Here is a 25,714-nt window from a genome sequence, read left to right as displayed (position 1 = left end):
TGAGGATTATCAACTGTACTGTGCACATTTCCATTTGCAGTATATTACTTCTGTATAAAAGTTACAAGGCAAAGACAAATTCAGATACAGTAACAGGAAACAGAAACAGCCAATCATTTTGAAATGTCACATTCAGAATTCATTCAACTAAATCACTGCCAAACCGCCCCTCCCCCCAAAAATCTGCATATTTTGAATTTACATAAACTACTTATAATTTATGATTAACTGTTCACTTGTAAATTTATCACATACCTGACGTTGTTAAAATAATTACTATTTCTTTGTAATAAATTATAGGTTTGTATATGCCTTTTGCACAAATTTCTAAATATGCATAACAAACTATCACTGCTAATTTTAATAATAAAGTCTAAATTATATATACTTACCATATAAAATATACAATAAAATACATCTAGAGGTTCGGCAGAGAAAAATATGTTGTTATTTAGTTCCTTTCAAACAAACATTAATGGAACTTACACCAATGGACATTCAGTGGGAAAAGGTTCTCAGCACAGCCAACTCCACCAGCTTTATTTACATTATACCATCGGACACCCCTTTTGTTCATTCCATACAAGCAGCACATATCTCAGCACTTGCATTTCACAGCAACAGTAAGAGTAAAAAAAAAATGTATACTTTAACAAACACACAAAAAAAGCTTTATAAAGTGCTTATGAAAATTATACATAGCAGGAATTCATGTTTACTGTTGAAGAATTAAAAGGCAAAAAAAGGAATAATGCAGCAATCGACCAGGATTCCGAAAGCAAAAGTGCCTTTCAAGTCAGTATTTTGGTCCAGTGCATGTCTAGAAAGTTGATTTCACAAAATAAATCAATCCAGTACTCCTTATCTTTTGTAAACTAACAGTACTCCAAAAAAGCACCAGAGTCAAAACAAAAAAAAGGTGCCTAGAAAGAGGCTCATAGTTCCATATGCTGACATGTAGTTAAATGTTAACAAATGCAATAAAATAAAATAAAATCCATTGGATCACAAAAAAAAGTATAAAGGAACCATAGGGTAATGCTTGGACTGTGCTCCAGCAATAAACATTGCCTGAGCTTCCAAACTGTGTTCTTCAGTGCAAACAGAAACTGTGTCTTGTTCCCCTTTCTTGGAGTCAGAAGTGCGAAGAAGGATGTCCATATGGATTTACTGCTTGCTGAGGCTGGTTACCTACATAAACACAGAAAAACGAGTAGAACAGTAAATGGTGACAGATAAATTGTACTGTAATCCATCTGGGGTCATATATAATTAGGTAGTGGAGTATCAAATGTAATAAATACAGCAGCTTAATCCCTAGTGGCAGTACCATGAAACTACCACTAAGGGTTGCCGGCACCACACTTGCCCTGAACCCATTAAACACTAGGCAGCCCTTAAAGTAGACCCAATAATAATAATAATAATAAAAAGAGTAGTTCAATGTTAACTAATTCTGGTACAGTATTGGTGTCATTTTTAGGAAGGATCCTTTTGATAAGTCTCTTTGAACAGGTAAGTCTTTAATAGTTTCCGGAAGGCTGCCAAATCGTGTGTTGTTTTTATGGCATTCGGCAGAGTATTCCAACGTTGCGTGCAGATATAGAAGCTAGATGCATAAATTGATTTGTATTTAAGTTCTCTACAATTGGGATAATGGAGGTTCAAGAATGTACGTGATGAACTTTTTGTATTTCTTGCTGGTAGATCTATGAGGTCTAGCATATATATCGGGGCCTCTCCATGAATAGATTTATGAACAAGGGTGCAAATTTTGAATGTAATGCGATCATAATATTGATTATCAAACAATATACGGTACATAGGCACACTTGTGTTTGGAAATCAGCCGGATTTGTGTGGGTTGAAAAGTGCATGTGTGAACTGCTAGTTACATGCCCAACTGAAAATCTGCCTTGGATCATAATATTGAATAAATGACAGGACATGATAGTAGCACCAGTCTCAGAGGCACATTTCAAGAACCAAATTATCAGGAAAAAAAAAGCCCTTTATCCCCACAATTCTTGAGCCATGTAAAATCTAAAGTGATGTTTTATAACAAGAGGCCTATATGAGAAGCCCAAAGAGGTGCCTAGTATAAGCCTTTATTAAAAAAGCAACATAGGTGCTGCTTTTTTGGGGAGTCTATTTTCATAAGATAGACTCCAAGAACCAGCCCCCATAGTGTGCGCGTGTACAAATTTACACCTGCTCTGAAAAATGGTGTAGAAAAACAACCCGAAGGTAAATGTAAAGAACAAAATAGTAGGGGTAGAGCAAAAAAAACTCTTTGCAGCCAAATGTAATGTAAACAATATTTATTCAGCACCAATCGTACAGTTGACTCGACACGGGGGCCATGTTTCGACGGGACTTGCCCATCTGCTTCAGGGGTCATACGCTGAATGGTAGAACACAAGTGTAAATGAAAAACAAAAACACTGGTATGTGTAAAGACCGCTGAATCCCAGAGTCTTGAAACCAGACGCTGTAGAGTTCGCCAAAAATTATACTAATTATACTAATAATTTTGGGAGGACTCTACGATGCCTGGTTTCAAGACACTGTGATTCACTGGTCTTTACATATACCAGTGTTTTTGTTTTTCATTTATATTTGTGTTATACAATTCGGTGTATGATCCCTGAAGCAGACAGGCAAGCCCTGTCGAAATACGGCCCTGTGTCGGGACTTCTACACGATTGGTGCTGAATAAATATTGTTTGCATTACATTTGGCTGTGAAGAGCTGAAAAAGGTGGAAGCATGTGCTGTACTCAAGTACCTATATTTTATCAAATGCATGCAGAGATCACATCACTCTGCTCTGTCCAAATTATCCTCTGAATTCCCACATGCTGAAGGTGCGTGTTCTTTTCACATGCCTACTTCTGACATACGTATACAACAATGCAATGTTATAAAAGTCCTCTTCTGCATGTAACACAGGCTAAGTGAGAAAATAAATCTTTGTATAATGACCGCCCAGCACTGAAGCATGAAAAGACACTGTCAGTTGGCAACCCAAGTGATAACGGAAGCAGGCTGCAACTTTCACAAAGCTCTTAACGATACCTTGTTCAGTTTGTATAAGAAACCAAAAGAGAAGCCACTGGCTCTTTAATTAAATAAATATATATCTTATTTCTGCATATTTGCCCCAAACCTTTTTTTTTTTTACCAATGTTGCACATTGCTAGGTTTTCAATTCCTTCGCAATGCTAATGAACAAAAATGGAAGAGCACACTGAAAAATGATATTTAACTAAATTTTGATTGTGAATCATTTTCTTTCTTTCAAGTAATAGCAAAAGAGGCCATTTTATAAAATCAAGAAGAAGAAAATTCATTTTTACGTGCCTTTCACCCAAGCAACAGCAGCTATTGAGGTAAGCAAACATGTGGATAAAGGTGAGCCGGTTGATATTGACTATCTGGATTTTCAAAAGGCATTTGATAAAGTAATTAAATTTGCTGATGACACAAAGTTATTCAAAAATGTTAAATTGCAAGAGGATTGTGAAAAATTACAAGAGGACCTTATGAGACTGGGAGACAGACTGGGCATCAAACTGGCAGATGATGTTTAATGTGAGCAAGTGCAAAGTGATGCATGTGGAAAAGAGGAACCCAAACTATAGTTGTGATGCATACAAAGACACAGAGACACAATGACACATATACACACCTTGCAAAGCACCTGTCACCCTAACGAGACACACTTTACTGTCTTCACACTTCACCCAATCCCCAGACTCGCATGAGTTTCAAATGGAACAAGGGGACACACACCACTTCTGTTACACTTTAAGTGTGCACTCCAATTTGTTTTTAGTGCATGGGATTAACAGTCTGGAAGCTTATTTAAAAAATAAAAACCATTAGCATGTAGATCTCATTATATAAAATGGGACCTGTGCTAAAACAGCACGAGTTTGTGGTAAAATAACAAGTTTTAAGAGTAGCCCACATTGATTACAACCTGAAATCCAATAATCCAGTTTAGACTGTTCTTTGCATATGCAAGGCTATCTAAAGAAAGGCTAAAAATCAGGAGTGTTGTCTCATCGGGGTAGATTTACTGACGCGCACTAGTGCATTAATGTGCTCCAACGCAATATGCATTATTAGTAAACTAGTAAAAAAAGGCCCACTTCTGGAAGAAATGAAACGGGCGCTAGCAAGGTTTTCCTCGGAGGGTGTATGTTTGAGAGAGTGTGTGTGAGAGTGACTCTGCGAGTGTGTGTGACAGAGAGAGAGTGAATGTGCGAGTGTGTGTGTGTGACAGAGAGAGAGTGAGACTGGGTGCGAGTGTGTCTGTGCGAGAGAGTGTGTGTGTGTGAGATTGAGAGTGAGTGCCAGGGGTGCCCCCCCCCCTTCCTCCCAGTTCCAGGGTCGTCCCCTACCTCCCTCCGAGTTTCAGGGTCCCCCCTCTCTCCCTCCCTCCGAGTTTCAGGGTCCCCCCTCCGTCCAAGTTCCAGGGTCCTCCCTCCGTCCCTCCCTCCCTCCCAGTTCCAGGTTCGTCGTCCCTCCGTCCCTCCCAGTTCCAGGTTCGTCGTCCCTCCCTCCCTTCCATTTCCAGGCCCCCTCCCTATGAATTTTAAAAATCATTTTTCACTTACCTCGTTGGGGTTACGTCGGCCGCCAGCAGCGGTAAAAGGCATGCAGGCTCGGCCCTTCTCTCTCTCTCAGCTGTGGTCCCGCCCTCATTTCCTGTTTCCGCAAGGGTGGGACCACAGCTGAGAGAGAGAGAAGGGCCGAGCCTGCACGACTTTTACCGCTGCTGCCGTCCGCCGTAACCCTGACTTGGTAAGTGAAGATGACTTTTAAAAATCTGAGGGAGGGGGCCTGAAACTGGAAGGGAGGGAGGGAGGGAGGGACGACGACACCCTCATGCATGTGATGTCACGTGTGACGAACAAGAAGTACGCTAACATCACAACAGGAGATGGATACAGCGTTACAGGCAGCATGAACCCTACAACCCTTCACTGCCACAGAGTCAGCTTCAGAACATTGGAGGTGCTTTTTTTTTTTAATTAAATTTAATCAAAATTTTTACACGTAAAACATGTAAATAGTAATGCATTGTATACCTTGGTCAATAATCCAAACAATTATACTATTATTAGTTTGCAAGTACACAGATTCATACCAGGTAAGAACAGGTTATACAATTAATTAGAACACAATTCTAACTTCCAAGGGAGGCGTGATTTAGATAATAGGAGATCTCAAACAAGAAAAAGAAAATGACCGTTTATGGCCTGGCCTTTTCCTACCCTTACTTCTATTGATAATCAGATAACATCAATTATTCTGCGGATGTAATGGCTAATTTTTTCATCTCTAAGAACGCTTTAAGATGTTCCGGTTCAAAAAATGTATATTTTACACCCATATATTTAACCAGACATTTACATGGGTAAGCAAGTAAATATGTTGCCCCCAAAGCTCGAGTCTCTTCTCTATATGAAAGAAATATCTTTCTCCTATCCTGAGTTGTCTTACAAACATCCGGGTATATCCACAGGAGGTGCTTTTTATTATAGTAGATAGGTCCCGTTGCATAAAATGAGACATAGAGGGGCATAATCGAATGTCGCCGGCCAAATAGATCGCCGGCGATCTATGTTGGCAGCGGCGCTACAGCTGGCCGAAACCGTATTATCGAAAAAGATGGCCGGCCATCTTTTTTTTCGATAATACGGTTTAGCCCGGCCAAATGCCATGGAGTTCGCCGGGTTTGAGATGGCCGGGTTTGTTTTTCAGCGATAATGGACAGTTATGTCGGCCATCTCAAACCCCGGCCAAATTCAAGGCAGCATCTTTAGTGCACTGGCCCCCCTGACATGCCAGGACACCAACTAGCCACCCTAGGGGTCACTGCGGTGGACTTCAGAAAAGCTCCCACGTGCATAGCTCCCTTACTTTGGGAGCTGAGCCCCCCATCCCCCCTCCCAAACCCACTACCCACAAATGTACTGCACCCACTAAAATTGCTCCAGGGACCTGCATACAGCCTCTAGGACTTATTGCTGCTGTATAACTTTGGCACACCAGTTCACACCTGAAGACTAATCTCTCTGAAAAAGTCCTTTCTTGAAATAACCACGTTTACTCACACTTAACTGCAGATCAGAGGTTGTGCCCCACTGGCAAAGAGTCCCCTGGTACTAAGATTAGCAGTAGGTCAGAGCTGGCACAATGGTGTACAATGCCCTCTTTCAGCACCATTCAAGGTAAGAACTACGTTCTCTAACGTGGGTAACACAGGAAAGGGAACTAAAACTGGCTTACAAAAATGGCCACTACATCATGGCCTACAACAGGAAACAAAACAGGGCACACTCTGACCCAGTTAGCAGGGGGGAAAAGCACCATGGGAGTAGAGCCCAGTACCCTACACCCACCACAATGCATTGCTAATGTGACTCTGCAGGGCACCTAACAGAAAAGGTGTCACACTCACCCGAGAGCCACATCACAACCAGAGAAAGGCTGTCAGAGGATACAACACATTCTGCTGTCATGGAGGTGGGTACGGCATTTGAGGCTGGCATACAGGCTGGCAAAAAAGGTTTTTAGTTTTATTTTTTTAGTCTGGAAGGGGATTGGTGACCACTGGGGGAGTATGGGGAGGTCATACCCCATTCCCTCCAGTGGTCATCTGGTCGTGAAAATAAAAGGACCAAGTAAAGCCGGCGAAATACTGCTTAACGCCGCTTTTTTTTTTTCCATTATCGGCGAAAGCCGGCCATCTGGTAGCCACGCCCATGCCCCGCCTTCACTAATCTACTGACACGCCCCCTTTAACTTTCACCGGCGAAGCGACGGGAAAGCGGCAATGCTGTCAAAAATGCCGCTTTCGATTATACCGATTTCGCCGCTTTTAAGAAATCGCCGGCCATCTCCCGATTTGTGTCGGAAGATGGCCGGCGATCACTTTCGATTATAAGCTGGATAGTAACATAGTAGATGATGGCAGAAAAAGACCTGCACGGTCCATCCAGTCTGCCCAACAAGATAAACTCATATGTGCTACTTTCTGTGTATACCCTACCTTGATTTGTACCTGTCCTCTTCAGGGCACAGACCGTATAAGTCTGCCCAGCACTATGGCAAATAATGGAATTTAGCATACTCTTAACACAGTAGTGCACTTTAGAAAATCTAGCCCTATTAGTAAATAGGTCTCATTGCATAAAATTAAACTTGTAATAAATAATTGCTGGTTGACACTCACTAATGCAGCCTCTTAGTAAATCTAGCCCCAAATGCAAGCAATTCAATGCTTAATTCCTAGAACCAGTAATCAAGCTGAAAATAAAGCAACTAATGAAAAGAGAAACCTCTGAAACAAATTCTTCAAAAGAGTTACATGTATACGAAAATGAAAAGAAGCACAACCCTTTCTAATGTTATTAGACTGTGATAACTTTTATGCGATGAGCGTATGAATAACCTAAATATGACGCAGTGTATTAAACTTCAGACCATAAAAAGGTCCCTTTTTTTAAGCCTTGACAGGACCAACGGAGCTCCAGGAATTCTGTATTACTCTCATTACTGTAAGGTATGAAGGTCAAACAGTTATCCCTGAAAAAAAAAACTTGTCTCCTTAGCAGAGCCTGCATCTAAATTAAATTGTTCTTCAAAGGCATTCCATCTGCATTCTGTTCATTGTAGAAGCTGCTCTTGGACAGTGTGCAGCACTGGATGCCTGCAAGGTCATCATCATGGGACAGAGGGAACTGTCACTTCAAGAGAATTTCTTATATACTGCAGAGTAGGAACAAAGCTGCTATTGAAGACACTTCTGACTGTGTTAAAGGGTTAGCCTGCTCCTTGATCTGAAGATGGTTTTGTAATAAAGGGCCCCTGTGCAGTATGGTTTTCTCTCATTTTGCCTCTATGGGAAAAATAATGTTTAGTGCATAGAGCAAATGACATGAGAAAAGAATATATAGTAGTGGAAAAAGCCGGCATAAAAAATCTTTAAGGGTGACTTTAGCCATAGGCGCAGCTCTGGTTTCCTGCAACAGAGTTTTCAAGATTCTATGCCAATTATGTGTCCCACTTGCACAGATTTCCACATTAAAAGAAATCTTTTACTAACGATTACAGCAAGTTATCTGCCACAGGACCCAAAATCTCTTTTTGGGAAGGACGAGCTCCCCCTCAAATCACAAGTCAGGAACCTTGGAATAAAGTTACATTCAACACTTACTCTGATTTCCCAAATCCAAGCAAGTTTCAAGAGCTGCTTCTACTATTTGCGACAGCTATGCTGCCTTTCTCCTTACATCGAAAAGGTAAATCTTTTTCCAGTTAAACATCAAGACTGGATTACTGTAATGCACTCTACAGAAGGCCTGCACCAGCTCCAATTGATTCAGAATGCTGAAGCAAGACTAAAAGGAGGTTGCAAGTGACGTGACCACATCACATCATTTTTGCAAAAACTTCACTGGCTACCAGTACAATACAGGGCTAAATTTAAAACTCTATGTCTGATCTTCAAGGTCTTTAAAGGAAGTGGCCCCGAGTACGTGAAGAATAGGATTATTATTAGCATTTGTATAGCGCTACCAGACACACGCAGCGCTGAACATCTGATACAAAGAGACAGTCCCTGCTCAAAAGAGCTTACAATCTAAGCAATACAGACAAGCAAGACAGTTACGGGTGAGGGAAGTAATGGGTGAGAAGGGAGGAAGGCAAACAAGACAGTTACAGGTGAGGGAAGTAATGGGTGAGAAGGGAGGAAGGGACAAGGGGAGGGCAATTGGGGCTAGGAGCTAAAAGCAGCAGTGAGAAGGTGGGTTTTCAGCATAGATTTGAAAACAGGTAGAGACGGAGCTAGACGTATAGGTCCAGGAAGTCTATTCCAGGCATAAGGTGCCGCAAGAGAAAAGGAGCGAAGCCTGGAGTTAGCAGTGGAGGAGAAGGAAGATGACAAGAGAGATTTGTCAAGCGAGCGGAGTTCACGGGGAGGAATGTAGGATGATCCTTTACACACCTCCAAGGACACTAAGGTCCTCTGAAGGACTATCACTAACCACACCCTTTCCAAAAGACTTTACACGATGTGATACCCGTAAGTGAGACTTCTCTGGAGTGGCCACCCACACTCTGGAATGCACTCCCTGAAAGGCAAGACTATCTCTACTTCAGGAAGCAAGTTAAAGCTTGGCTCTTCAACCAGGCCTTTAATGGAAGAACTCACTAACTTGTTAGTCTCCCTCACACACACGAGTGACACAGGCTGTACACACTGCAGAAGGACATGTTTATCCACTCCTACCCTGAGATAATAATTAACCATCTCTCTGACCTCATGTGCACCTTTAAATTACACACCTTATTTTCTAACTCCTCTTACTTTCTTACCTATCTATATGTTCCAACTTTGCTTATTCCCTGCATTGTCAATTAAAATGTTCTATTACATATTGTGTTGACATTGTAGGTAATATACTATGCCATACTTTGTATTATTATTTGAATATTTTTACTGCTGTAATTGTCTATTGCTCATGTTTGATTTATTCTTACTGTACACCACCTTAAGTGAATTCCTTCAAAAAGGCAGTAAATAAATCCAAATAAATAAATATTATTCCTATGGGCCCTGCTGCAGATAACTTGCACTAATCTTTAGTAAAAGACCCTCTAAATTTGTATTATACTTTCCATGGTCCCCTTGATAAACCCCACCCTTTTCCCTCCCTCACACCAAACACACCCTCATGATTTCCCCAAGCCGATGCAATACTTGCTGAGATATAGTAATCTGTTTGACTCCATACTGGTGATGGTCGCGCAGGGCACTTCGCTGAAATCAGACCACTTGGCATGGAATGGCCACACATCCCACCAATTACCAATCATTTTCACCCCACAATTCCTCTCACCAACTCAATTTTGCCATACTGAAGCTCTGCAATGAGGGCGCATAGGATGAAGGTAAAAAAGGCCAGACTCAGGAATAATCTACAGAAATATTTCTTTATGGAAAGGCTGGTGGATGCATGGAAAGGCCTCTTTGTGGAGGAGGCGAAGATGAAGGCTACATCTGAATTCAAGAAAGCATGGGATGAGCACAGAGGATCTCTAAGGGAGAGGAAGGGAAAGTAGGTGATATAGGTAAGCAGACTGAATAGGTCATATGGTCTATATCTGCCGTCATTTTCTATATTTCTCTTCTTCCCCCACCCCCTGATTTGAGCTTTCCTAGAGCTTAAAAGCAGAGTGACTTGGACTGCTTCCTTTTTCTGCACAGGCTGGGGCAAGAATGTCATGTTTTGAACTGCAGGAAGACCCTATATGCTGAATGGTTCAAAGCAAAATGTGTGGCACAAGAAATGATTTTTTTTAATTCAAGTTTCAAGAGAGAGGAAGATGAAACCCAGACAAAATAGAGAGAGAGAGAGAAAAAAAAGGTGAAAGACAGAGAAATAGGTGAGAGAGGGGATAAGTGGCACCTCAAATAAAACAGAGACTCAGTGGATGGAGTATAACATTTCCTACCCTCCAGAAAAAACATAAGGATCAGTTTTTTTGGTGCTTTTTCTGAGAAGTGGTAAACCATAACTTTTTGTCTTTATATTAATTTGAATTCTCAATTTCTTTCATTTTCATGTTTTTATATTTATCTTTTTGAATTAATTTGTATATTCCTTTAAATATTTTCATTGTTAATGTTTTTATATTTTTTCTATGTAAACCACTCTCAAGCTTTTTTACCAAAGGAAGTAAAGCAAATGCATGAATAAACTAATATTTCCTGATCCTTACAAAATAGTGGCTTGGTGGCCCCAACATAACATCTCCCTGCTCCTCCAAAGAACCACAACCACCAGCTTACTAGCCACCCCCTGATTCAGAGTTTTACTTTGCACAATGTGCTATGCAGCTCACCCCACCCTTAACTTCCCAACCCCACATCCTTTCTGCTGATCTGCCCAACATCATGGAGTTTTATTACATTGGCTGGAAAATCTAGGGTAGTGTAAATCCCTTAGATTGGTTTAGATCCTTTTTCAGTAAGTCCACTGCTAGTTCAGTGGAGTATGGTGTACCAAGTTTGTCCCCGGTTTATTTGCAACCCTAAGCAAATTTCATTATGGATTTGGGGTTTTCCTATTACATCTATGCAGATGATATCCACATCTTTTGTATGTGGTCAGGGGATAAGAAGGAAGTCATAAGAAGGGTTAATCAGGGGTTGAAGGAAGTTGAGAGTTAGCCTGATGTCAGTGCCAGGCAAAATGGTAGAAACTATTATAAAGAACAAAATTACAGAGCATATACATAAGCATGGATTAATGAGACAAAGCCAACATAGATTTAGTCAAGGGAAATCTTGCCTCACCATTCTACTACATTTCTTTGAAGGGGTGAATAAATATATGGATAAAGGAGAGCCAGTCAATATTGTGTACCTAGATCTTCAAAAGGCATTTGACAAAGTACCTCATGAAAGACTCCTGAGGAAATTAGAAAGTCATGGGATAGGAGGTAATGGCTATTGAGGATTAAGAACTGGTTAAAAGATAGAATACAGAGAGTAGGGTTAAATGGTCAGTATTCTCAGTGGAGAAGGGTAGATAGTGGGGATTTCCAGGGGTCTATGCTAGGACCGCTGCTTTTTAACATATTTATAAAAGATCTAGCGATGGGAATAACTAGTGAGGTAATTAAATTTGCTGATGACACAGTTATTCAAAGTTAAATCACAAGAGGAGTGTGAAAAATTGCAAGAGGACCTTATGAGACTGGACATCCCAATGGCATATGACTTTTATTGTGAGCAACTGCAAAATGATGCATGTGGGAAAGACGAACTCACATTATAGCTATTTGATGCAAGGTTCCACATTAGCAGTCACCACTCAGGGAAAGGATTTAGGTGTCATTGTTGATACTGCGTTGAAACCCTCTGCTCAGTGTGCAGCAGCAGCTAAGAAAGCAAATAGAATCCTAGGAATTATTAGGAAAGGAATGCAAAATAAAAATGACAATATTATAATACCTTTGTATTGCTCCATGGTGCAACCACACCTCAAATACTGTGTGCAATGCTGGTCACTACATCACAAAAAATATAGAGGAATTAGAAAAGGTACAGAAATGGGCAACAAAAATAATAAAGGGAATAGGAAGTCATCCCTATGAAGAAAGGCTAAATTGGCTACAGCTCTTTAATTTGGGGAAGAGATGGCTGAGGGGAGATATGATAGATGGGAGATATGATAGATGTCTTTAAAGTACTGAGTGGTGTGGAATGGGTAGACGTGAATTGCTTGTCTACTCTTTCCAAAAATACTGGGACTAAAGGGCACACAATAAAGCTACTAAGTAGTAAATTTAAAACAAACCAGAGAAAATATTTATTCACTCAACGTGTAATTAAACTCTGAAATTTGTTGCCAGAGAATGTGGTAAAAGCAGTTAGCATAGCAGGGTTTAAAAAAGGGTTGGATCATTTCCTAGAAGAAAAGTCCATAAGCTATTATTAAGATGGACTTGGGAAAATCCACTGCTTATTTATAGGATACACAATTTCAATCAGACCACATATGTTTATTGTGATATAAAATTAATGGGCTGATAGAGGCGTCTCATATGTAGGTGAAAGCTTATAAATATCTGCTTCCTGAAAGGCTAACAAGCCAATGAAAGATTATAATCATCGATCACCTCCAGCCAACCAATCAGTGCCAAGCATTACTAGTCTTTAGCAATCTGAGTATCGGAAAAACTTTTAACCGATTTATTTAATCCTTATAGCATCGATACTCAAATATATATAAATGTATAAAGGCACTGTTGGTTACAAAATAAACATTATCGTGAAATTGACGTATAATTCACTATGTTAACTTATCTTTGATGGTTCTAAACAATGAAGGCCATCAAACAGGGCCTGAACTCATCCAATTGTATCATCAAACTGAGACCTCCGGTAACGTTATTAGCCCGACAGGACCCTGTTTCGCGGTCTACTGCTTCTTCAAGGGCAAACAAATCTGCAACACGGAGAATCAACATTAATATCCACATACTAATAAAACAAGCATATATAACATCAAACTGTAGCAACTGACCTAACATTCACCGTCTACGGCATCAGTCCTCATACGCTCAAAATGGCGATGACGTTTGAAATATATACTAACTCAAAAAACTCCTCCCCACATACATCTACGTAATGAACAGCTGATCAATTGAATCATTAGAAAAAACAATTCCATTGCAGGTAAGCATTAAGGCCATTCGGTTCAATAGTATTCAAACAATAAATCCATTGTGTCTCTTTTTGTAGCAATAATCTATTAACATCACCACCCCGAGCATTGGGAATGATGTGATCTATCACCATATATGTCAATGTTTCACACAAATGTTGTTTGTTTATACAATGTTGTACTAAAGGAGCTCCGATGTTCTGGGCTGAAATTCTCGATCTGTGTTCAATCATCCTAGCATGGAGTGATCTATTGGATTTACCAATATAGACTTTACCGCAAGGGCATTTGATATAATAGATAATGTGAGTTGTGCGGCAGGTAGTATGATGTTTCAAATTGACAATTTGTCCATTATGGCAGAAACTCGACGTTTCAATGGTAAGAGGGCACGTCTTACATCCATTTTTGTAACATTTTCTATGACTCCCAGGACCCGGAGACATCAATGTTGTAGAAGTAGATATATCAGCCGGACTCTAAGACGGAAATTCTCAAAAATGGGGTGGGTCCGCATAATGTCCCAATGTTGTTTAATGATGTGTGCAGCTGCCTCACCCCCTTGCATATATCTCATAATAAAAGTCATAGTAGGGTCTTCCTGTGTATCGGAGGTATTATGCTTGAGCAGCAAATCACGATTGAGGTATTTAGCTCTTGTGTATGCTTTTCTTAGGACTGATTTTGGATAACTCCGATTCAACAGTTTGGAACCAAACTTGTTGGCTTGTTGGTAAAAATCTGTCTCGTTGGTGCAAATTCACTTAAAACGTACAAATTGTGAAAAAGGTAAACTTTTTCTAAGCGATTTGGGGTGGCAACTGCTATATTCCAAAATCGTGTTTGATAACAAAATTTACTTACAGACTTCCGGGGTAGCCATGGGAGCCACATTTGCTCCAACTTTAGCCAATCTGTACATGGCTGCTTTTGAAAACAAATGGTTGGTCACGTCTCCGTTCAATGCTAATGTGGTGATCTGGCGCCGCTATATTGACGACATTTTTGTGGTGTGGCAAGGTACAACAAACGAGTTAAAAGATTTTCAATTTTGGTTGAATAACTGTCATCCTCGAATACAGTTTACTGTTTCTTTTTCTACCTACAAAATTAGTTTTCTAGATGTGGAAATCATTTTGCATGAACAATTTTTTCAAACGAGTGTTCACATTAAACCCACAGATAGGAACACGATTTGGAATATAGCAGTGCCACCCCAAACGCTTAGAAAAAGTTTACCTTTTTCACAATTTGGTACGTTTTAAGCGAATTTGCACCAACGAGACAGATTTTTACCAACAAGCCAACAAGTTTGGTTCCAAACTGTTGAATCGGAGTTATCCAAATCAGTCTAAGAAAAGCATACACAAGAGCTAAATACCTCATCGTGATTTGCTGCTCAAGCATAATACCTCCGATACACAGGAGACCCTACTATGACTTTATTATGAGATATATGCAAGGAGTGAGGCAGCTGCACACATCATTAAACAACATTGGGACATTATGCGGACCCACCCCATTTTTGAGAATTTCCGTCTAGAATGGGCATTCTCCTCGAGTCGGAACTGTAAGGACATTTTGAGTCCGCTGATATATCTACTTCTACAACATTGATGTCTCCGGGCCTGGGGAGTCATAGTAAAATGTTACAAAAATGAATGTAAGACGTGCCCTCCTTACCATTGAAACGTTGAGTTTCTGCCATAATGACAAATTGTCAATTTGAAACATCATACTACCTGCCGCACAAACTCACATTATCTATTATATCAAATGCCCTTGCGGTAAAGTCTATATTGGTAAATCCAATAGATCACTCCATGCTAGGATGATTGAACACAGATCGAGAATTTCAGCCAGAACATCGGAGCTCCTTTAGTACAACATTGTATAAACAAACAACATTTGTGTGAACATGGACATGTATGGTGATAGATCACATCATTCCCAATGCTCGGGGTGGTGATGTTAATAGATTATTGCTACAAAAAGAGACACAATGGATTTATCGTTTGAAATACTATTGAACCGAATGGCCTTAATGCTTACCTGCAATGGAATTGTTTTTTCTAATGATTCAATTGATCAGCTGTTCATTACGTAGATGTATGTGGGAGGAGTTTTTTTGAGTTAGTATATATTTCAAACGTCATCGCCATTTGAGCGTATGAGGAATGATGCCGTAGACGGTGAATGTAGGTCAGTTGCTACAGTTTGATGTTATATATGCTTGTTTTATTAGTATGTGGATATTAATGTTGATTCTCCGTGTTGCAGATTTGTTTGCCCTTGAAGAAGCAGTAGAACCGCGAAACAGGGTCCTGTCGGGCTAATAACGTTACCGGAGGTCTCAGTTTGATGATACAATTGGATGAGTTCAGGCCCTGTTTGATGGCCTTCATTGTTTAGAACCATCAAAGATAAGTTAACATAGTGGCATTATACGTCAATTTCACGATAATGTTTATTTTGTAACCAACAGGTGCCTTTATACATTTATATATATTTGAGTATCGATGCTATAAGGATTAAATAAATCAGTTAAAAGTTTTTCCGATACTCAGATTGCTAAAGACTAGTAATGCTTGGCACTGATTGGTTGGCTGGAGGTGATCGATGATTATAATCTTTCATTGGCTTGTTAGCCTTTCAGGAAGCAGATTATTTATAAGCTTTCACCTACATATGAGACGCCTCTATCAGCCCATTAATTTTATATCACATAAACATATGTGGTCTGATTGAAATTGTGTATTTTTACAACTTATATTTTCAGACACGTTTAAAGCCTTTTTTGTCCTTTTGAGATTATTTATAGGATAAGCAGCATAAAAGCTGTTTAACCTCTTTTGGGATCTTGCCACGTACTTGTGACTTGGATTGGGCCACTGTTTGGAAACAGGATACTGGGGGGCTTGATGGACCTTTGGTCTGTCCCAGTATAGCAATGGTTATATTTATCACAGACAAGTGAAAAGTTTCCTGCAGGAAATGTTAATTCAGTCCTGTTTTACCACTTAATACAAGGTCTGTAGGAGTGAACCAGCGAATGTATCCTCCTGCATTTTGCAGAAGTGCGAGAACCATGCTTAAGAAACTCTGGCTAGCACAGAAATGCCTTTTGCCAGGACTGACGTAAATGGGATTGTAAACAGTTGCAGCAGATATCACGAAGCCAGCAAGAAGGAATGCATGCAATAATCCTATCAACTAGGAGACCTCCTTTGAAATCTACTCCCTTAAAAACACTCTTAGTTATCTAAATTTAGCTGCATTGGGAGTAATAGGTCACCTAAGTTGAGAGGGCAGTAGGCACTTATTTTCTAGCTTATTTTAAAGAGATACATAGATGCCTATGTGCGTTTATAAATTATTAGGGGTAAACCAGCAGCAATCACAGCTAAATTGATGCCACAGATATTTATGTGAATGTTAGTGCACATAATACCCACATATGTGCTTAATTTATCCAACTTCTCATAGGTCCAATAATTTTTTGTCAATTTTTTAGAAGCAATTTTTCCAACTTAGATCATTTCTCCTCTGAACAAATTCAAAGCAAAAAAAAACAGCTTTAAATCCATTGCAACCTCCCTCAAATTTATAAACTATGCATGCATAACATGCCTACACATGTATCACATGAAAGCATCTCCCCTTCTTGGCACTGCATTTATTTTTATCTGTATATCTCATGGGATAATTTTATAAAACAGTTTTATGCAAGTATAAAGTTTATAAAACTACTCTCATCATGCCTATTATTTCAAAATTACGCAGAAAGAAGTGCAGTGGGCCCACAGATTGACGTGAAGGCTGTGTTTGAGTGCTGAGTGAATTTTACAGAATCTTTCAGACGTTGTGCAATTCATGTTGCAATAGCTTGAGACCTTAACATACAGGAAGCCATTTGTTTTTGAGTTTTCATATGACCTCTGATGCAGGCACCCCACCGAAACATGGGCCATGTTGGGTTCTTCAATAAATACTGCTTCCTCCAACCTCGGGCTCTACCCTTCAGTTCCATCCGTGGTCTACTTCACTGTCTTTCTGATTGCTTGCCTTGTGTTGCTGATTTGCCTCTTGTCTGTTCTATTATTCAAGATTAGGCCAGTTATATAGATGGCGTCCAAGTACATTCCTAACATTTGGCTATTGTTTGTAACTGTTTCACCATGCCATAATCTTTTGTGATAGAATGGAAGAATAACATGGTCTTTGGTTATAAAGGGGGAACAGCAACTCCAGAACTGCATAAACGTCTTGTAACCATCATATTTATTTATATATTTGGATTTTGCTCACACCTTTTTCAGTAGTAGCTCAAGGTGAGTTACATCTCAGGTATACTGGGTATTTCCTACCACTGGAGGGCTCACAATCTTCTGTACCGAGGTAATGGAGGGGTTAAGTGACTTGCCCAAGATCACAAGGAGCAGAAGTGGGATTTGAATGAGAACCTCTGGATGTCAAGACTGGTGCTGTAAACCACTGCTCCACTCCAATCCTAATATGATACAAACAAATTTAGGGGCCCTTTTACTAAAGGTGTGCTAGATTTTGCACTTAACACACTTTAATGTAGGAAATTAATACACAAGTGCAAAACTAATGTAGCACCTAGTAGGGGCATTCCTCTGTAGTTCCCACTGTAGGTCACGTATTAGACCTTCTGTTCACAATGGATATTTTCGTAAGATTGTTCAATCAGTGGTCTGTTCTTTGCTGAACTACTGCAATGGCTGTTATAGAAATTGCAGGTGGTTCACTGAGGTCTTACAGGTTGCTCAAACTTCTATAGCAGAGTGAATTTGAGGGGGGTCACATTATGATGCATATTACTCCTATTTTGAAGTCCCTACAATTGGTTCCTAAACGTTTTGGATTAAAATGTTGTTTTTTAAAATACTGAATGGTTGTATTTCCCTGACCCTCAGTTCCACTCTGAGACGTTCTCAACTTTTAAGCTCTCTCAGATCTTCTCAAAAAAACAGTTACTTGAAGTTCCAGCTTTTCAGCAGGTTCACTTAGAATATTGAAGAGCTGCATCTTCTATGTGTAAAGGTCCTAAAATTCTGGGAACGCTTTGACACACTGAACTTCGCTCTGTGCAGATATTGCCAGCTTAAGAGAGATTTAAAAACCAAAATGTTATATTCCAGCATATGGTGTCATTAGATGAATGATACTGGTTTTGTATTATTGTTGTAGTTATGTGAAAGTTTGTATTAGCTATAGTAGGATGTATGATTTTGGACTGTATCATTGTTATATTTTTCCTTTATGTTGTATTGGTTTATTTTATTTTGTATGCATATTTGTTCCCTACTTAGATTGTTTCAGATGTAGCGGGTGTTACAATAAGTTTATTATTATGGTTTAACATTCAATTAACGCACGTTTCCTGCTCCACTTAACGAAAGCGACATTGAGAGGTGGGCTTGAGCAATGATTTGAAGATGGGTAGGGAGGGGCTGGCATATGGTGCTCAGGGAGTTTGTTCCAAGCATGGGGTGGAGCGATGCAGAAAGGGCGGAGCCTAGCGTTGGCGGTGGTGGAGAAGGGTACTGAAAGGAGGGATTTGTCTGAGAGCGGAGGTTACGGGTAGGACGTAAGGGGAGATGAAGGTAGAGAGGTAAGGAGGGGCTGCAGATCGAGTGCATTTGTAGGTTAGTAGGAGAAGCTTGAACTGTATGCGGTATCTGATCGGAAGCCAGTGAGGTGACTTGAGGAGAGGGGTGATATGAGTATATTGGTCAAGGCAGAAGATAAGACGTGCGGCAGAGTTCTGGTTGGACTGAAGGGGGGATAGGTGGCTAAGTGGGAGGCCGGTGAGAAGTAGGTTGCAGTAGTCAAGGCGAGAGGTAATCAGAGAGTGGATGAGGGTTCGGGTGGTGTGCTCAGAGAGGAAGGGGTGAATTTTGCTAATGTTGTAGAGGAAGAAGCGACAGGTCTTGGCTATCTGCTGGATATGCGCAGAGAAGGAGAGGGAGGAGTCGAAGATGACAACCGAGGTTGCGGGCAGATGAGACGGGGATGATGAGGGTGTTATCAACTGAGATAGAGAGTGAAGGGAGAGGAGAGAAGTGGGTTTGGGTGGGAAAACAATAAGTTCAGTCTTGGCCATGTTCAGTTTCAGGTGGCAGTTGGACATCCAGGCAGCAATTGTGGATAAGCAGGCCGATACTTTGGCCTGGTTTCCGCAGTGATGTCTGGTGTGGAGAGATACAGCTGGGTGTCGTCAGCATAAAGATGAAAGTGGAAACCATGAGATGAGATCAGGGAGCCTAAGGAAGAGGTGTAGATTGACAAAGAGGAGGGGTCCAGGACAGATCCCTGAGGAACTCCAACAGAGGCGGTATAGGGGAGGAGGACGAACCATGAGAGTGTACTCTGAAGTACGATGGGAAGAGATAAGAGGAGAACCAGGAGAGGCCAGAGCCCTGGAACCCAATGGAGGACAGTGTGTCAAGAAGTAGGTTGTGATTGACAGTGTCAAAGCGGCGGATAGGTCAAGGAGGATGAGGATGGAGTAGTGACCTTTGGATTTGGCGAGGAACAGGTCATTGCAGACTTTAGCTAGTGCCGTTTCTGTCCACCCGGTTGCACAGTTTAGTATTATCCACCAAGAGACAAACCTTACCAGACAGCCCTTCTGCAATATCGCTCACAAAGACGTTAAAAAGGAGCCGGCCCTGCGGTACTCCACTGATGACATCCTTTTCTTCAGAGCAAGCTCCATTACCACTACCCTCTGTCTCCTACCATTCAACCAATTTTTAACCCAATCAGTTACTCTAGGTCCCATAACAAGGGCACTCAATTTATTTATCAGTCACCTGTGCGGAACCATGTCAAAGGCTTTGCTGAAATCCAAGTATACCACATCAAGCGCCCCTCCCACATCCAACTGTTTGGTCACCCAGTTGAAGAAGACGGTCAGATTTGTCTGACACGACCTGCCTCGGGTCCGCATTCCATTTAGTTCAAGAAATTTCACAATCCTCCTCTAGTACCTGTATATATGTAAACCGCTTGAATGTAGTTGCAAAATACCACAGAAAGGCGGTATATCAAGTCCCATTTCCCTTTCCTTCCCTTTAGAAGCATTTCCATTAGCTTACTCACCACCGAGGTCAGACTGACAGGTCTGTAATTCCCAACCTCCTCCTTACTTCCCACTCTTGTGCAAAGGAACCACATTCGCCCTTCTCTAGTCCACCGGGACCACTCAAGTTCTAAGGAAGCAATGAAGAGGTCCGTCAGTGGAGCCGACAGAACTTCTCCGAGTTCCTTAAGCACCCTTGGGTGTATCCCATCGCTCTGTCTACTTTAGTTTGGCAAGCTCCTCACAAACACAGTCCTCCGTAAACGGGTCTTGGTCTACCATACATCCATCCCCTTTAGCCTTTGTTTTCTGCAGCCCTACCCCCGGTCTTTCATTCGTGAACACAGAGCTAAATAATTGTTAAGCAGCTCAGCTTTATCCTTATCATCTTCCACATATTCTCTCCCTCAGCTTTGAGCCTCACAATGCTATTATGGCACTTCCTCTTGTCACTTACATATGTGAAAAAGGTCTTGTCCCCCAATTTTACTATATTAGCTATCTTTTCCTCCATTTGCCGCTTCGCTTTCCTGATAGCTTTTCCAGCTTCTCTTCGCTTATTTAGGTATTCTCATGTCTTCATCTTTCTGAGTTGTCTTATAACGTGCAAAGGCTAGCCTCCTTACCTTATCTTTTCAGCTACTACATTCGAGTACCAGAGAGGCCTCTTTTCCTCTTACTTTTATGTAATTTTCTAACATAAAAGTTAGTTGCCTTATATAGCTCCTTTCAGTCTTGTCCATTGCTGGTCTACATCCTTCAGCTGTTCCCATCCCGCTAACTGTTCCTTGAGGAATTCCCCCATCTTGGCAAAGTTAGTTCCTTTGAAATCCTCAATCTAGAATGAGCCCTCTTTTCTGTTTTAATATTGAACCATACCATACGATGATCACTAGATGCCAAATGGTCTGCCACCTTGACGTCAGAAACGTACTCTCCATTCGTAAGCACCAGGTCCAGAACAGCTCCATTCCGCGTCAGTTCCGTTACCCACTGCTGGAACAATTCTTCCTGTAGGGAATCTAAGATCTCTTTGCTCCTAGACAACCCCGCAGCCAGGACACCCCAATCAACATCCGGTATATTGAAGTCACCTATCAGTAGTACTTCCCCTTTCCTAGCTATCTTGCGGATGTCTTCAATTAAGTCCCTGTCCATTTCCTCCGACTGTGAGGGTGGTCTGTATATCACTCCGATATAGATACAGTTTCCTTTCCCTCTTTCCATTTAACCCACAGCGCTTCTTCCATACCCCACATGGCCTGCAGTTCTGTCACTTGTATATCATTCTTAGGCATATAATGCCACACCTCCACCCTTTTGTCCTACTCTGTCCTTCCTGAATAGATTATAGCCAGGTATAGCACATCCCAGTCATGTTATCTGTTAACCACGTCCTCCGTGACCGCCACTAAATCCAAGTCTGCTCCAATCATTGTAGCCTCAAGATCTAGAAGTTGTTTCCCAATACTATGGCATTGGTATACAGGCTCTCCAGATTTTACTCTTGTTATTCTCTTCTATAGAGGCATCAGATGTCCTACACCTTCCTTGGGGTTAATTATGGTTTCGTGGTCTTTTATACCCATCCCCATCATTTTAGTTTAAAGCCCTCTTTAGTACTTTAGCCAGCCTGTTGCTGAAGACACTCCTTCCCTTCCTTGACAGATGGACACCATCACCGCTCAGTACCTCTTGGAAAATCATCCCATGGTCTACGAAAAGCACTCTCGTCGGCACCAACCACGCAGCTACACATTTATCTCCAAGATGCGAGCTTCTCTCATTCGACCTTACCTTCGACAGGGAGGATCGATGAGAACACCGCCTGTGCACCAAGATGCTTCAACCTCTGACCTAAAGCCACGAAGTCTCGTATAATATGTTCAGTAGGATATTTAGTTGTATCATTTGTGCCAACATGGATGAGAAGCATAGGAACGTGGTCCGTAGGCTTGATGAGTCTAGGCAATCTTTCCACAATATCACAAATCTTGGCACGAGGCAGACAGCACACCTCTCTGGACAACATATCTGGCTGGCAGATGAGTGCTTCGGTACCCCTGAGAAGTGAATCTCCAAGGACCACTACCTTTCGCTTTTTCTGGGCCAATTGTCCAGCTGTGATGGCATTTTTGGTCATTGTTTCCTCCTGTTTTTTTAGATGTTTCTAGCTCTTCTACCTCCAGGGCTGTGAACCAATTCTTTAGCTGAATAGAAGATGGAGTTAGAGGATTGATCTTGTGGGTCTTGGTGACCTGCTTCCAGCTGTGCTCTGTCTGCCCAAGGTCTTCTCTCCCTTTGCTGGAAGTCCTCAATGTTTTGACCTGCGTCTCAGGGAAAAATTTCTGGTTGTCCCAGATGTTTCTTAGTCTTGCACTTCTTCTCTTAGTTCTTGTACTTCTTTCATGAGGGACTCAATGTATGTACATTTATCACATGAAACCAGAATCTTGTCTTGGTCCAATCTTAGTTAACAAACCAATCAGTGCTGATAATTGCCAACAAGCAATTGACACTAATTGGCATTAATTAGAATTTACGCACACAACTGTCTAAGCATATTCTTAACGTGATGCACGTAAATTCTAAGTCGCATAGTTCAAAAGGGAGCATGGCCATGGGCGGGTCATGTGTGCTTCTAAAATTGATGCGCATTGTTATAGAATAAACCCGGTCCACGTCTAATTTAGGTAGGTGTCTGGATTTTTTACTTGGCATAACTGTCCGCAACTAAATTTAGTTGCACGGACAGGTGCTCAGCGTATTCTATAAGCCGCATGGAAATTTAGGCTTATTCTATAAATTAAAGCATACTTTATAGAATACACTTAGGCACTGATTTTTTAGGCGTGATATATAGAATCTAGACCTTAACGTGCAATTTACCACATGTTAACTGCAAAAATACTGTAAAGCCCCTTAATGTGGCTCTGTGCTAGCAGTTACCATGCAGTAAACTGCATTTTAAGTGCTTAATGAACTTAGGGCCCCCTCCTTAGAGAGCTAAAGAGAAAGAAATCCCAATATTTAACTCATCTTAATAGTCTTTCTAGGAGGGATTCTTACAACACTCTTCTAACACTCTTGCACCATTTTCAGACCAAGAGAATTACCCATTTTAAAAAAAAGGCAAAGGGAATGCTTTTTAAAACCACACAGCCACATCTCTCCAAATAGTAAAATTCTTCCAGCTAGACCATTTGCTTTTAATGTTTGGGCCTTATCCAATGGAACTGCAGTTATGACATTATTCCACATTCTCAAGTACTAATGGTGTCATAGAAGTTAGGACTGTTTATAGCTAGTAAAAAATTACTTCTAGCAGTTACATATTTTTACCTATGTTAAGGTGTAGTCAGAGAAATCTTATCCGTATTAGGCAGCATACATCCAGAATGATACTCTGGATGGCCTGTTATCATCCATTTGCTGTTCTGGCACATCAGGCCTGCTGAGAGCCTGAACCCTGAGTCACATTGCACGCACCACAAAGTAAAAAACCCAAATTACTCTGTAACCAGGGAACCACATAAAAATTGTTCAGCTTTGCTACCAAGCAACGAAAACACTCGGAGATATACTGTATATCTATTAAGTCAGAGCAGCAGCTTTTGGCTCCCCCTGCAATAATATCAGTCATCAAAGGGGTATGATCAAGAGTGTCCGGTTATCATTCTGATCAGCAACATCTACAACCAGAAAAGGATAACGAAAATAAACAGTGAAAGGAGAAGAGAAAGAAAAAGGTGGCCACTACTGTACTCTGTGGTTGAGGGAAGGAGTCAGGATTACAGACTTCATCGATCCACTTGTAGTGTGTCTGCTGATGTATACAGCAGACTGTAATCCTATTTTGCAACTTAGAATGTTCATTTTATATTTGCTGCTCCAAATATCTCAAAGTATGGCCTTGCAATCTGACGTTGTTTAAAAAAACTACTAAAACAGCATTTGTTGTCACAGGCTAGTTTTGAATTGTGATTGTAATGACCCCATAGAATCACTGTTTGATGATTGTCTTTTGTTTTAATTGTATGCGGTCTGATTTTATGCGGAACATGTTTGATTATGTATGTTATTTTGTACTCCGCTTTGGACGAAAGTGGATTACAAATTGAAATAAATGAAATGTTCATGAATTGCCGTACACAAGTGATCATATACCCTGTGCAATACCGGAATGCCTAACTCTACTGGAAAGATTATCATAACCAAAATTTTAAAATGCTTTTTCCTCAATTCTTGGGAAAAGACTGTTCTCCAGGCTGGCTGAGGGTGAGAAGGCTGCAGAGGCAGCATTCACAGCCCCAAATGGGAAGGAAGTTGTAGTCATTGCTCCTTCTTGCTCTCTGACATAGGGTTCACATAGCTGGGTCTGGATGGAGTTATGTCGGTGGCCCCTTGGCTGAATACCATCACTGTAGTGCCTGGGCAGAGCTGGGATGGGAACATAAAATAGCAGGCTAGAAGCCCAAAAGCAGGAGGAAACTGCTAGACAATACAGGGCAATTTTCTTAGAGAAAGCAGATAAGCAAGAAAAAGAAGAGATGACATTGTCGTGTTCTCACTAAGCATTTTCAAGCTGAGTAGGAGGCCAACACTGGCATTCCCTCACAACTGAAAGCACTATATTGTCACACCACCCCCTGCTGGCAGGAATACTATTGGAGGACTCCAGTGTAGATCAAAGCAAGAACATTGGACATGGTGATCTCCTAGTATAAATTTTTATACTTACTAGACAGCTGTTTTTGAAGCTGCCTAACTAAAGCTGCTGTCTGTTGCTGCTGCTGTGTTTGCTGTAAGCCTTGTCTAGGGAACTGCAAAGAGAACACATACACAAACAAAATATTAAAATGATTATCTTCTCAAAAGAATACTTTTCTGAATTTGGAAGAAACAGATTTCAATTTGTTACTGTATACAGCTTTAAGAATGACATTAGCTGGAAAATAACAGAACTGCTAATTATCACAAGATTACTTGCATTTTCTATACTGTTATTTAATTTGTTCATAGGGGCCAATTCTATAAAGTGGGTGGTAAAATTTACATTCCTATAATGTGTGCGGTGTTATAGAATACCGGAGATGTGTGCCCAAATTGGGCGCCAAGAATTACACCAGGTTTCAGGAGGCATAAGCCCTGGTGCCCAAATTTGGGCATTCAAATCGTAACTCAGTGCCATTCTATAATAGGTGCCCATCTTTGAGTGCCCATTATAGGAATAGAGCACTGATTTTTGAGTGCCGTTTACTGAATCTAGCTCTATATGTGCTCGTTGTCCATGCCCCTTCCATGCATCCAGTTATGCACTAATGCATGTAACTATTTATAGAATAGTG

At 40.9% G+C, this 25,714-nt stretch overlaps 1 protein-coding gene across 2 annotated transcripts in view; it reads right to left on the bottom strand.

The window, feature by feature from the left end:
* Positions 1-341: 341 nt before the first annotated feature.
* Positions 342-25,714, bottom strand: part of LOC115479010 (mediator of RNA polymerase II transcription subunit 12-like protein) — a 74,251-nt gene continuing 48,878 nt past the window's right edge. For both annotated transcript variants that reach the window (XM_030216714.1, XM_030216715.1), the window contains 2 exons: positions 25,108-25,189; positions 342-1,191 (listed from right to left, as the gene is read on the bottom strand). In XM_030216714.1, coding sequence (XP_030072574.1) covers positions 1,136-1,191; positions 25,108-25,189 — 138 coding nt within the window. In that variant the 3' untranslated portion in view covers positions 342-1,135. The remainder of the gene's footprint in view (positions 1,192-25,107; positions 25,190-25,714) is intronic.

This window comes from Microcaecilia unicolor, chromosome 10 (assembly GCF_901765095.1).
Source record: "Microcaecilia unicolor chromosome 10, aMicUni1.1, whole genome shotgun sequence".
Lineage (NCBI taxonomy): Eukaryota > Metazoa > Chordata > Amphibia > Gymnophiona > Siphonopidae > Microcaecilia > Microcaecilia unicolor.
The sequence above is the reverse complement of the archived record's forward strand: the minus strand, read 5'-3'. Positions and strand labels throughout refer to the sequence as shown.